This window comes from Salvia hispanica, chromosome 4 (assembly GCF_023119035.1).
Source record: "Salvia hispanica cultivar TCC Black 2014 chromosome 4, UniMelb_Shisp_WGS_1.0, whole genome shotgun sequence".
Lineage (NCBI taxonomy): Eukaryota > Viridiplantae > Streptophyta > Magnoliopsida > Lamiales > Lamiaceae > Salvia > Salvia hispanica.
Genome location: NC_062968.1, coordinates 52,995,934 through 53,010,505, shown reverse-complemented (window position 1 = coordinate 53,010,505; position 14,572 = coordinate 52,995,934). Strand labels below are relative to the sequence as shown.

General features: G+C 37.9%; 2 protein-coding genes across 2 annotated transcripts; one reads left to right on the top strand and one right to left on the bottom strand.

The window, feature by feature from the left end:
• Nucleotides 1–659: 659 nt before the first annotated feature.
• On the bottom strand, nt 660–3,503 carry LOC125219147 (peptidyl-prolyl cis-trans isomerase CYP18-1). Its single transcript, XM_048121034.1, has 5 exons — nt 3,349–3,503; nt 3,125–3,199; nt 1,843–2,004; nt 1,174–1,332; nt 660–1,068 (listed from the first exon to the last, which is right to left on the bottom strand). The coding sequence occupies exons 1-5, from the start codon at nt 3,349–3,351 to the stop codon at nt 985–987; spliced, it is 483 nt and encodes a 160-aa protein (XP_047976991.1). The 5' UTR covers nt 3,352–3,503; the 3' UTR covers nt 660–984.
• A 3,867-nt stretch (nt 3,504–7,370) lies between these two features.
• On the top strand, nt 7,371–8,974 carry LOC125220114 (malonyl-coenzyme:anthocyanin 5-O-glucoside-6'''-O-malonyltransferase-like). Its single transcript, XM_048122250.1, is given in 2 exon segments — nt 7,371–8,642; nt 8,644–8,974. Coding segments are annotated over 2 exon segments (1,371 nt in total). The 5' UTR covers nt 7,371–7,476; the 3' UTR covers nt 8,849–8,974.
• The last annotated feature ends 5,598 nt before the right edge of the window (nt 8,975–14,572 follow it).

Sequence of the window (14,572 nt, the reverse complement as noted above, 5' to 3'; positions counted from 1 at the left end):
TTTCTTTTAAATCGTTTACGAAAAATAATATACAAATAGTAAAAATATATACATGTGCGGACAATTTAATAAAATATTCATTTTGCTATAATTTCCAGTAATTTATCATGATTTTTATATACTCCATAGTGAACATACAGTATCATGCTTGATATGACCTTGCACGCGCAGCCATGCACTATTGTGCTTAAGCGTGTCATTCGTGGTCAAATCACCATTGTGTGGCATTGATTTAATTTTTTAATTCAAATTTTATTCATAAATGCTTATATTTTTCACTTCATTCTTCACTCTTTCGTCTTTCCTTATTTTTTCTATAGTAATATTTCAGTTTTTATTCATTTTGAATTTATATTTTGTTGGTTTAATTTGATATTTTTTATTATTCACTTATCAATTTAAATCTAAATTAGGAATAAGAAAGAATTAAAAAAATTAAAAAAATGAGAAATAGAAAATACATGGGAATATTTAATATTTAAGATTTTAGTCCTCAAGGATTACAGATGATCTTATCTTCTGCATGTTATTTTTCCCTAGCCTTCAGAAATTCAGACGTAAACTTGTAAAAACAAAATGCAGACTGCAGTGCCACAACAAATGCAGCAGCAGTACTACCATAAGTACCCCCATCTCTAACTATTTCAACAACACAGCTATCAACAAAACAATCTAACATCCAGTCAACAAATGCAGCAAGGACCAACTAAGTTAGACTTCATCGGGTTCAGAAATGGAAACATCGGAGTAAAGAAAACTGCCAGCAGCCATCGAAGCAGTCACCAGTATAAACTATGTAGTACAACTATAACAGCACTTGTTTAAACTGACAAAAAGTTAGAAGTCTCTCACTCTCCAATATTCTACCAAGTGTTGAATTTTTTTAATATTAGGTTCTTCAGCAATTTGCACAAGGCCAGAGCCGGATGATAAAGCACAACAGTCTTCAAACTAGGCACGGCATTGTGTTATAAAATAAATTGTTCAACCAGCAAGTGGGTTGGCGTGAATTGTTACACGGTTGGTCCTGATTTCCATGAGAGGTTTATCCCCTGGACCTGTTGGAGCCTGGAAGTGCAAACAAATGTTTGATCAGTGTAAACTATGAAAGAACTGCTGGTAATGCTCAGACAGGCGTGTTATACGTACGAGTGAATGGATTTTTGGGCTAACCTTTTCCATTATATCAAGCACTTCAAAACCATGAATCACTTTCCCAAAGATGGTATAGAGTCCATTCAGATGAGGTTGCTTGCCATAGGTTATGAAGAACTGGCTTCCGTTAGTATTAGGCCCACTGTTTGCCATGGATAAGATACCTCTAGCATTGTGCTGAATCAGAAAGAGGAACACTAATCAAACACAAACATACCATATATGTTTGTATAATTTAACTTCGAGCCTGGAAAATGATATCAAGATAATATTGGTAGGTAGATCTCCCTTTCAGGACACCCAAAACAATAAACGTCTCCCATATAAAAGTGAGAGGTCCAGCTCAATTCCCACCACTTCTATACCCTGAAAGCCCCTCCTTCCCCCAAAAAAGCTCAAAATAAGAATAGAACTAATAAAAAAAGGCACTCAACTTTAGATAACAAACTCATCTACGAACTTGTACTTGCTTTTTTTGTGTCAGAAAATTAGGTGCATACATAGTTACAATCAGAATACATCACATTGGAGCTTAGCCAATTAGAGCTATTCAGCTTGAACCAATCAAACAACTAAGAAAAGAGTCAAAAGAATGTAAGATCCCATCTCACTGATGCATTTACTTTTTGCTTGTATCGTGTGGAAAATGAACTAAGAACTTAACGAACTAAATCTTGCAGGAGTTACCTTCAAAGACTCTCTTATTTCATCATTGAACTTTTTACCCCATATACTTGTACCACCCTTGCCAGTATTGGTTGGATCACCACCTTGTATCATGAAACCCTTAATATTTCTATGAAATATGGTTCCATCATAATAACCACTTGCAGCTAATGCCAGAAAATTCTGCAGCACAATTTTATGAGTTCAAGTAAGAAAAATATATCATACGAGACACCGCTTATCCTGACTAAAAAGGCACCATGAAGTAGCACATGGACAGGGTCAACATTATGTCATTATAAGTGTAAAAATAAATGAGAACACATATCTAGTCACTGAAGAATCATATGACATGATTATCAATGGAATAAGGAGTTCCGCATACTTCAAGATATTAAAAATACCTTGCAGAAGAATATAATTTAGAGCACCAATTAGAACTATTATTCTCGTAATGCATATCAACAAACCTCCTAGATTACCAAAAGTCTTCACCCGAATGTCTCCAAAAACAAACAAAATCAAACATAAGAACCAGCATTTTCAAAAATGAGTAGTAAAGTATAACAAGTAGAAATGCAATTCCCTCAACTTTGATCTTGTAGGAGTTCCGCATACTTCAAGATATTAAAAATACCTTGCAGAAGAATATAATTTAGAGCACCAATTAGAACTATTATTCTCGTAATGCATATCAACAAACCTCCTAGATTACCAAAAGTCTTCACCCGAATGTCTCCAAAAACAAACAAAATCAAACATAAGAACCAGCATTTTCAAAAATGAGTAGTAAAGTATAACAAGTAGAAATGCAATTCCCTCAACTTTGATCTTGTAGCCACACAATGCTGTGCAGTTCAAGCATATGGATGAATCCATAACATGATTCAGAGACAATTCAACAGAACAACTGAATTAACCTGATCAAATTACTGAAATAAACCAATAGGCATCTTAATGTCTTATGCAGAAATATCAAAATGCACTAGGTCAGCATCAATACACACATACGTTCACTCGAATCCCAGTTCATCCGAAAACAAAATCATATAGAACAAAAGGCAACAAACAATTCATCAGACAGCCACAATTGTAAACCTAAAATTTGATTTTGGCCTTACATAATTTTCATGTAAGTGCACATAAGAATCAAACATCGCGTTATTCCCGGAGATATTACCAACTACAGGCCGATAGCGGTTAAAGAAATTCCCACACCCTCACTCAAACACTAGCATAATTTTACTTAGCATTACACGCATATATACAATTGCAACCACGCAAACTGATTTAATACACGCACCTCAGCTGTCCTTGGGACCTCGTCGCAGAAGATTTCGCACTTGATGTCGCCCAAATTCGTGTGAAGCGTCACTGACTGCAAAACACATAAATAATTTACAACAAAATAAAGTAAAACGAAAGTAAAACGAATACAATTCACAAGCTTCATGAGCACCGGCACTCATCTTGAAACTGTTCGATAAAAGTACTAAACGAAAACAAACCAATATTGAAGGAAATTACCATTTTGACAGATCGGTAATGGAACTCTAAAACGATTACAGATGAAACTGAAGTAACTCTTTGGATTATATAATCGTTCGCTGTTGAATGCTAGGAATTCTGAAGACCCTTTTTCTGGCTTCTTTTTCGAATAAATTTATATTAATAAGATAGGGAAATATTCATATTTCCTTCTCTTTAAGAAACTAAAAATATAGTACTACTATCTTTAATTTATTAGGCTCTGCATTTTTTCTAATTTATTCCATCTTCATATATAAAAAAATAATCTAATTTTATTATTTACCAGTAGTATTTATTTTTCTTTTTATGTCTTTTTTACTTTATTAATACTATATATTAAATTTTTATAGTTCAAAATTAATAATATTAATTAAAAATAATTTTAATTTTAAATTTAATTTTAAGAAATAAATAAACAAAGTGAAAGATGGAAAAGGGAAGAAGATAATTTTGAAAAAATATTAGATGTAGTACATCGTTAAAATAATACTATCATATTAAAACAGTTAAAATGTGAAAGATGAAATTGTCCAACAGCCCAAAAGGGCATTTTCGGAGAAAACAATGTAAAAGAATCAATTTTGAAATAAACCCTTAATCCATGACTACTAGACAGGAGTATATTTTTAAAGACCATGGACTATTGGCGAGATAAACCAATAGTCCAGTGATTGTTTTTGTAGTTCTCTCTATATTAAAATATATAGTAAGTAAGTCATATTATACACTTTCAGCTAGGGGTGGCAAATCGTGCGTGTTGTGTCGTTATCGTGTCGATACGATAACGACACGACACGATAACAACAAACACGAACATGACCCGTTAAGAAAACTCCAAACACGAACACGAACACGACCCGCTACCCTTAGACACGAACACGACACGAACACGGTACAAACCCATTAACGACACGAATCACTTCGGGTCAACACAACACGATAACAACACATATATGACACGACACTATAATAATAATATTATAATATATAAATATTATTTCTAATATTAATTTTTATATTTTAATATTATATTTTAAATTTCAATATTAAAATAATAATAATATTATAATATATTAATCTTATTTTTTAACGTGTAACACGAACACGACACGACACGACACGACACGACACAACACGAACCCAATAAACTTTGACACATACCCATTCATTTCGTGCGGGTTCGTGTCGTGCCAAAAATTGTCAGCCCTACTTTCAGCCTTATAAAAATTTGAACAAATATCAGGATAAATATTTTACTATGTATACCTGGAACTCAATTTTAGCATAGTATTATTGGCTTTGATTCAAATGTTCATAATTTTATTTTTATATCACTTTCCAAAAGGCCAATGAAAGTAGAGAACTATTTATATACTAGTCTTTCTTACGACTTTCTTATTTAGTGACGTGGGATGAGTTTGTATGCCGACGTACCTTTTTCTCAAACCAACATAACATAAATGATATAAACTAAGACCACACATGTCACAGATGGCCAAGGTCTTGATCCAGATCACAAAAGTCTAGCACATTTGGAACTTCACATGCAAAGCACTCGATTGGACTCGACTTTTATATACTAGTGAGAGGGTTCGACAATGCACACTTAAACCCAATATTAGTGTGTTATTGTTTATTTTGACCAAGCCTTTCGTTTTTATTTTTGGTGTTGATGACTATTATTTGAAGGGAATATGGAGTAGAGATAATATTGAGATTTAAAAAATAGAGAGCGGAGAGATGATGCACTTTCATATGTGTTTTGATATAAGAACAAGTATGTTTAAGGATAATTTTGTTCGAAAATTGAAACTCAAGTGTTCTACCATGGTATTGCCATCATTGGTGCACCTACACTTAACGGGGAAGGGGCTTTAGTCCCTAATGAATTCATTTTTTTAATTATTTTATACTATAAAGTTCTAAAAGTTATTCATATTCTATACACATTATTATATAATAATCCCTATTAATAATCTAAGTTACCTACAAATTTATTTTTAATGTAAAATTTGAGAATTTAGCTCCTACTTCCGTGCATTTCTGCGTCCGCCACTTATTGTCATCGCAGTCCCTCGTGCCATTGCACAAGATAAATTGGAGGTGCAACACGATGGGTTTGCGCTGTTGATGAGGAGCCAAAGGCAGTACCCAGTGTGATACCCTATAAATCATTCTACTTGATTGGGTTGTTTATCATGACATCACGCCATAAACTATTTTATAAACAGTTTAAAAATTCAATTTTCTCTACTTTTTTATTCCATTTTTCATTTATAAATACAACACCACATAACACCGACGCTCAACACTCATAATTTATCTTCATTTATATCTAAAATTCGATGGATGACATAGAGAAGATAATACATGTCAATGATATTATCGTCCGATTGATATTTGTCACATCATTCCCTATGGCGTATACTAAACCACTCATATCATATAAATTTCAAAAACCAACATTTATCATGTACGCATTAATATCATTCTAGACTATTGCGGAACACTCTCACCATTCTGCATGTTATACATTTATCTATATGCAAAAATATGAAAAGAGTAACATTGTCAACATGTGTTAGCCATCTAACTTGATAAACGTGAAGTTCCTATGACCACATCAACCAAAAAATCACCGTTAACTTACTCCTCGAAAATTTGGTGATTTATAAGAATCACCACTAAGCTATAAAATAAATACTTTAATTTCACAACATCTATGTCTCATAAAAATAGACATTATTTCCATTTTCGCCGATCCCATTTAAATAATTCGTATTCATTTATGGGAAGTTATTTTTCCCTAATAAAATAGGTCACTTACTCACATTATGCACTAAGAATATATTCTTTATTTCTATCTTTCATGCTTTATTAATTATGTGCTAAAACTCGTATTATTCTAAAATGTGTATTTTTATGGGACGGATGGAGTATCGAGCATGTTTTAACAAATATGTTTAACAAGAATTAATAAACATCATACATAAATTCATAAAACACATGCTTTATGCCTCTTTCTTCAATTTTTTTTAATTTTGTAATAAATCAAGTTTGATATTTATAGGGAATTTTAACAAGGGGAAGAAAAAAAAAGGAGAAATTTTTTGTTCAAATATTAAAAAAATAGATATTTTGCTCGAGAGAATTTAAAAGGAAATAGTGGACATGGTGAACTAAGTTAGTCTAGAACTGTTGGAAAATTTTTAATATTTTTGTTTGTCGCACAATACTTGAAATACTATAAAGTTTAGGGATTTGTTCATAATTATTTTATGTTAATTATTTTGAGTAAAATTGTATTCCCGTTGTAAGTAATCAACTTTTTTTACACGAAATATTAAAAAATGGTACTTGAGTAAGATGAAGAGATAATAAAATAGAGTAGAAGAGATAGATAAAAATAAAGTTTGAGTTAGATGAAGAGATAATAAAGTAGGAGAGATACATAAAAATAAAGTATTTGAGATAATAAAGTAGAATAGATAATAAAATAAAAACAAATATCACTCCCTCTTTTCCACAAGAATATGCACTATTTTATTTTTAGTCTGTCCCATAAAACTATGCTTTTACTAATTTTAAAAAAAGAATTCACTAAAGTGAGAATCATTCTCTACTAACAATACTTTAATTACCTTTTATCTCTATCTCTCTCTTATTTTATCAATTTTGCTAAGGACGAAAATTAATTATTTAAATTGGACATTCTAAAATAAAAGGTTAATTATTTAAAATGGGACAGAGACTATATGACATAACACCTATATTTAATTATTACTATAAGATAACTACAAATAAATGTAGTAATTTATGTAATGATACTTTCGGAAATTTGCAATTAATTTACTTAACTGAGTGGTGATTTGTAATCATTTATATTGGCTTTTTCCCGTGGTCTAGAGATGGGGTTTCCAATCTAGACAACTAGCAAACCCCACATGATGATTCCGTTGACATTTTGCAGAAAGCTCTTTCTATATATGACACGATGATTAAACCATGCAGTAGTAAATTCGAAACTACTATGTCTATATAATACCAGTACCATGCGCACTCCATGATCTAAAATTCAAACCTTTCGGCTACGTGTTCAATCATAATAGATAGGCATTGGAATCCATGGCATCCACCACCACCATCCTCGAGCGCTGCCGCGTCGCGCCGCCACTCGAAGGCGCCGCCGCGGCGGAGCAAACACTTCCTGTCACCTTTTTTGATATGCCATGGCTGCACTTCCATCCAACCCAGCGCCTTCTCTTCTACAAATTCCCCTGCTCCAAACCTCATTTCATCGATTCAATTCTGCCGAATTTCAAAAAATCTCTCTCCCAAACACTGAAGCACTTTTATCCAGTTGCAGGTAGCTTATTTTATCCGTTGAATTCGGATGAATTTCCTGAAATCCGGTACGTTCCCGGCGATTCCGTTCCTGTCACCGTCGCCGAGGCGTCTGCGGCTCTCGATCTCAATTTTCTCACAGCCGACCAGCCGCGCGTCGCCGACGACTTCTACGCTTTTTTCTCGGAATTGCCGCCGTCGGAAACTTTGTCAGAGTCGGAATTCGAGAAGATTCCGCTCATCACTGCGCAGATAACGCTGTTTCCAGATGCAGGCGTCTGCGTCGGATTCAACAACCACCACATCGTCGGAGATGCTAGCTCGATCGTGAGGTTCATCAAAGCGTGGTGCTCCGTTGCTAAATTCGGGAGCGACGATGAATTACTGTCTTCTTCTGATTCGCTTCCGCTCTACGACCGATCCGTGGTGAGCGATCCATCCGGATTGCTGAATCACATCTGGAATCAATTGAAGAGTTTCAAAATAATTGAGTCGCGGCCGCTGGAATTCCCCTTAAACAAAGTCCGATCGACGTTTATTCTGCAGAAACGCGACATCCAGAAACTTAGGGATTTCGTCCAGGCGAAGAAACCGCACGTGACGCACCTATCGTCGTTCACGATCACGACCGCCTTTGTGTGGAGCAGCTTAGCCAGATCCGCGGCGGAATCAGGCGAGGAAGTCGCCGACGACGAGCCGGAGTACTTCGCCTTCGCGGTGGACGCGCGATCGCGGACGGATCCGCCAGTCCCCGCCGCCTACTTCGGCAACTGCGTGGGCATGGGCTTGGTGGAATCGACGCACGCGGAGCTGAGAGGAGGCGACGGATTCCTGGCTGCCGTCGAGTTGATCGGAGACGAGATCGCAAACAAAATTAACAAAAAGGAAGAATTTCTCCGCGACGCCGGCGATTGGGTGAAGGTGTTCGGCGGAATAATGGCAAAACGCGGGATCGCCTAAATTCGATCTGTACGACGCCGATTTCGGGTGGGGGAAGCCGGAGAAGCTCGAACCGGTGTCCATAGACGGCGATGGATCGATGTCGCTCTGCAAATCCAGAGAATTCGAGGGCGGTTTGGAAATCGGTGTTTCATTGCCCAAGAAGAAGATGGATGCATTTGCAAATATTTTCATTGAGGGGTTGAAGCTTTAGATTTTCTACTTTCCATTTATAAATAATAAATATTGGAAAATGAAAATTAGAAAATAAATATTTAACCAGGAATCCAATAATCTTGTAAAAATTAATCTATTTTTATTTTTACTAAGGGCATCCATAATGGGCGCCTTAAAGCCCGCCCAATGCATCGGGCGCGCCTTTGGGCGCCCACTGCAGCACCACACCCTATGACCATCTCATCCTCCGCACCTTATGCATCGTCCGCAAAAGATGCACCATTTTTTGCATCCTTCGGTCTATCCTCCGTCCTATTGTGGGGGGTAAGGAGGATAGTCCGGATGATGCACACATTTTCATTTTTTTTAATTTTTTTTTTGTATTTTCTTCTATATATATCACCATTTTTTTTTTACTTCATTTCACACATTTCACTTCACTCTCTTCCCCATCTCAATTTCTCTCTAAATTCAATAATGAATTCTGACGATTTTCCACTTTTGCAAGCATAAAAAATAAATATTGGCAATAGAATTTGCCTTTAATTTATGGTGTTTTTATATTTATTCTTGCCAATTGATATGTTTGCAAACATAAAAAATAAATACATAAATAGGAGTTAAAATTATAGTGCGGAAGGACGTCCCATTGTAGGTGGAAGGGTAAGAGAATAGAATGATGATGTGGCAGAGCATAGGACGGACTTTAGTCCTCCCCAATGTGGATGCCCTAAAATGGGCATTGCCATAAAATAATATTTTTTCTATTTGTCTGGTACTTTCTTAATTCATATTAGTAGTAGTAGTTTTATTGTAATTACAACTATTCAAGTGAAATTCAACAAGAGAATTGTAAATTTATTATATGTACTTTGCCAATTCCATATTTGCGGTTATCATAATAGGTTTGTGTTAAAATGACAACCCCTCTTAAAATGACACCGTGACACCACTTATATAGCAATATTATAAACGCTACACAGCAATAATACAAACACTACACAGCAATCTATAGATTGCTGTATAGTGTGTCGGATATTGCTGGCTAAGAAATATTGCTGGATAAAGACCAGCAAATTGTCGACCGTCTTTTTTCAGATTTTTTTTTGCCACGTGACAGCTTATTATTCGTCCACATATACAAATGATTGGCTAGAAATGGTGGTATGATGTTATTTTAAGGGGTGGTGGCACCCTAACATGCCCCTATCATAATATTCTTACAAATATCTAAACTTTTATATATAATATTATTAAGAATATTTTTACAATATTTTGAATCCAAGATACCATTTCTTTACAATGGGCTATTTTAGGTACTTTAGAAAGCCATAAAATGACATAGAGCTCAAAGAGCTAAAACCATCTCCAATCATTTAAAACTCAAAATAAAGTAGGCAATTAGTTTTGGGTTTAGGGTTCCAATAGTAGTCCAAAATCAATTCTAGTTTTTCATTTTTGAGTTTACACTAATCTATATTCATATTTTTTTTAATCTCCTAGATACTTCCCTTTTCATTATAAGCAATATTAATAGTAAGAGAAATAATTTTTCATCTTAAATGATTAAATTAAATATTAGAATTATATGATTCATATTCTAATAGTTCATAGAATTTTTTGATACCAATAATATTGCCTGGAAATCGATCAATAATATGTCAAAATTCTCGTGTGTGTATATAGACAAAAATCGCCAAATAAATTCATTTTAGTTAACAAGTAGACGAGTTTAAAATTATTACTTAGAATATTGCGCTTGGGATGCGTGATGTTATTAGAGAATAGTTTAGCTTAACTTATTTTAATTGAGTTTTAATTTAAATTAAACTTACAATTAAGAGTCAAAGTTAATGTAGTATGAACTAAACGAGAAATCATAATTACACCATCCATTTAATAAAGCCAATATTTAAATTAATTAATAAGTAGATTAATAGATAAAGAACACCTAAAATTGAAAAGTTTGCCTACACGTTTTGTGGTGGCGCCAACATATTGAAAATACATAGAAATGAGAAAAAAACCTAATCCAATAGTATAACCCAAACGGCTGACCCGCTAGCCCAGCAGGTTAGCCCGCTTAATCCGCCAGCCACTTTGGACTATGTTGGAAAGAGAACATGGGAGTCTCGATAATATATTGGGAAAAAAATATGTGAGTCTCAAGTATGTTGGGAAGATAATAACATTTACAATGTAGAGTTTCAATAAGTATAGTTCTTTGGTATATTTATATCTAAAGTCCTATAAGAGCATCTCCAATGCTATTAGGCCAGCCACTCTCTCTCCATGCCACGTCAGCAGCACTAAAAATCCACCTGCCACATCAGATTTAGGCCAGCCATAGGCCAGCCGCAATAAAAATAATTCAAAATATACTACATTTACGGAATTAAAATTACGATTAAATTACGGAATTAAATTTACGAGACATATACGGGAAAATTCATTAATAGCATTAAAAAAGGTACATAGATAAAAAAAAATTACATTTAAAAAGGTACATAATAAAGAAAAAAACTATCGCCGTGCAGTCCTCCGTGCCCACAACTCTTCAATTATATCCTTTTGGAGTTGAATATGAGCATCCACTTGGCGCATGTCGGCAAATTCCTTGAGGCGACCGGCTTCATCGAGAGGTACCCCACGTCGTACGCTAGGGGTGGCCGTTCCGTGGCTTGGACCGGCTTCATCGTCATTGGCCCAACTAATCAGTTGTACGCCTTCGTCTTCGACGATCATGTTGTGCGGGATAATGCAGACGTACATTATTTGGGATACGCATGTGACATCCCACAAACGCGTTGGACCCTTAATTGCCGCCCATCGAGACTGGAGCACACCAAATGCGCGCTCCACGTCCTTGCGCGCCGACTCCTGTCGTTCCGCAAAGTAGGCCTTCCTTTCATCACTTGCGTGCCTCGATCGTCTTCACAAAGACAGGCCACCTAGTAAATATCCCATCCGCCAAGTAATAGCCCATATCATGCCGGTTGCCGTTGGCCACAAACGAGACGACTGGACCGACGCCCTGGCACTTCTCGTTGAAGAGGGGAGACGAGTTCAGGACGTTGAGGTCGTTGTTCGACCCGGCTACCCCAAAATACGCGTGCCAGATCCACAGCCGGTAATCAGCCTACGGCCTCGAGGATCATCGTGGGATTCTTTGACTTGTAGCCGGTCGTGTAGGCCCCCTTCCAGTGCAGTCGGACGCTTCTTCCACTCCCAATGCATACAGTCCTAACATCCCTGGGGAACCCATGCTTCTCCTCGTGCATCTGCATCAAATTCCCGACAATCTTCGGGAGTAGGGCATCGAAGGTACTGCTCACCGAAAACGTTCATCACGCCCTCACAGAAATACTTCATACATTCCAGGACTGTCGACTCACCGATGTGGAGGTACTCATCCCACATGTCCGCCGCGCCTCCTTAGGCCAACTGTCTCGATTGCCGCCGTGCACTTTTGAATAGGGGTGTGGCCGGGTCTGCCAACCGCATCGTGCCCGAAGCGGAAACACAGATATCGACGCTCTAATACGTCAACGATACGCATAAACAACTCTCTGCGCATTCTAAAACGCCGCCGGAACATGTGTGCGGAAACCGCGGGTTCTCCGAAAAGTAGTCGTCGTACAGCCGCTGATGTGCAGTGGCGTGATCCCGATCAATCACCGCTCAGTGGTGGATAACCCGTGGAGGGCGAGGTATCGCCCTGCTGTTCCACCCTACACATGTACCGCTCCATTTCACGGTTCATGTAGGCCTCCATAGCCTCGTTCATCCTCCGTTCGTACTCCTCAAGCATCCCCACCACTACCACCACCGCTACCACCCGCGTTACTCATCTGGCCGATGATGCTCTTGTACAGAAAGTTAGAGAGAGAGAAAACTCGTTAAAACAAGCGGTGCAAATGAAAATGAAACTAAAATCGCGTTTATATAGGTTTTTTTAAAATAAAATAAAAATTAAAAATCGTCGCTGGCCGATCGCGCCGCCACAATGGCGGCCAGCGCATCGGCCAGCCACATGCAATCGGCTAGCCTTGGCCGGTTTTTTCGCCGAAATTCGGCTAGCCTGCTCCAATGGTTCGGTTAGCCGATCGGCCAGCCACGTAAATCGGCTAGCCGGTCGCTAGCCTACCATTGGAGATGCTCTAAATACCTATGTACTCCATGTATCAATTACAATTCAAATTAATCACAATGTAGTCTTCAAGAGTTCTTCAGTTTTAATTTCCGCATTTTACTTTTCAACATGGTATCAGAGTAAGCAACGATCCTTCGTTAGTTTGTTCTAAAAAAAAAAAAAGTAATAGAGAGAAGTTTCTTTCGGTCAATCGTTGTTATTGCACCAAATATCAATATCATGTTCTGTTTGTAAAGATATAACTATTACATTCCCACCTATCCCTTTTCACATTCAAACTGAGAGTCAGAGAGTAGGGAGGAGAATGAAAGGATTGCAAAAATCAAGTTAAGAGCCTCAATCCAACTCTCATCAACGAGAGAGGGCTTAGCTTCAGGTCTTCGAACAGCAGCGCCGGCTGGCCTAGACTGCGCGGCGGACACCAAGCAGCTGGAAAGAGGACTGCAGCGAGCAGCGGTGGTAGCCAAGGCAATGACAACGGCCTCGGAATCCAGACAACGAGGAACAACACATCGTCGAGAAAAAATACAACAAAAATCAGCAACCTGATGATGGACGAGAGGAGCGGCCACTGTCAAACGATTCATCTCTGAATCAAGGAGAGAATTGCCGAGGAAGAGGCAGAGCAGCCAACGTCTGCGCGGCGAAGGGGAGAGAGATAGCGTCGCCAAACAACCGTTGTAAAGGCTGGGAATAAAACTTCGAAGTAGCCATCGTCAATACCCATCAAGAATTCTCTTGACAGAAAGAAGATAATGTTTGGTGGGAATGAAAACTGGAGAAGATCGATCTGTGGCAGCACGTCGCTACAACCGAGAAGATTCTTCGGAGAAAAGAAACTATCTCTTGCATCCGGAAGTAGGGCAATAATAGCTGCCGGAAAGGGAGCTTCTGCCGGAGAAGTCAAATAAGCCTGTGAAGGAAAGTAGAGTGCACTCCAGCCAATTCCAGGATGAAAAGGATAGGCAATCACCGATGCACATGCCCGAAATGAACGGATAACAGAGAGGAGGCCGTAAACCTCCACCCAGAAAGAACTAGCAACGGCGACCCCGACAGTAGCAACGTGATGATGGTCTCTATTGTCAAAGCTGCGGAGGAGCCATACGAGAACTAGCAAGAAAGAGTCGATTGGACGTCGGTGGGAGCGCCGATCAGGAGATGCCAGCGAGCCCTAGATCTGGAGAAAAATTTGTACTCAAGCATGTCCGGCCGAGGGGGAGAGGACTTCCACTGATGGATAGTTCCACCCACAGCTGGGGAAGGAAAAACTGTGGAAGAAGATGTTGAGCAGGGCTGGAAACAGAAGAAGAAGAAGAAGCAAGCCCGCCTGGAAAAAGGAGCAGGTGATGGAACCTTCATGTCCGGAGAAGATTGAAATGTCCGAGAAGAGCTGCTCTCAGTAGAGGCAACAAAAAGAGAATAGCGGCTGCTGGAGAAGAGTTGGTTTGCAAAAGAAGCCAACAACGGAGGAATGAGAAAAGAAACATCGAGAGAGCGAGAGCAGAAGCTCGTCAAGATGTCTCTCCGTGCAAAGAGTGAAGCCAACCAGAAGTGTTCGGCGATTACTTGTCGGAGTTGGCGCCGCTGAACAAGAAAAGAAAAGAA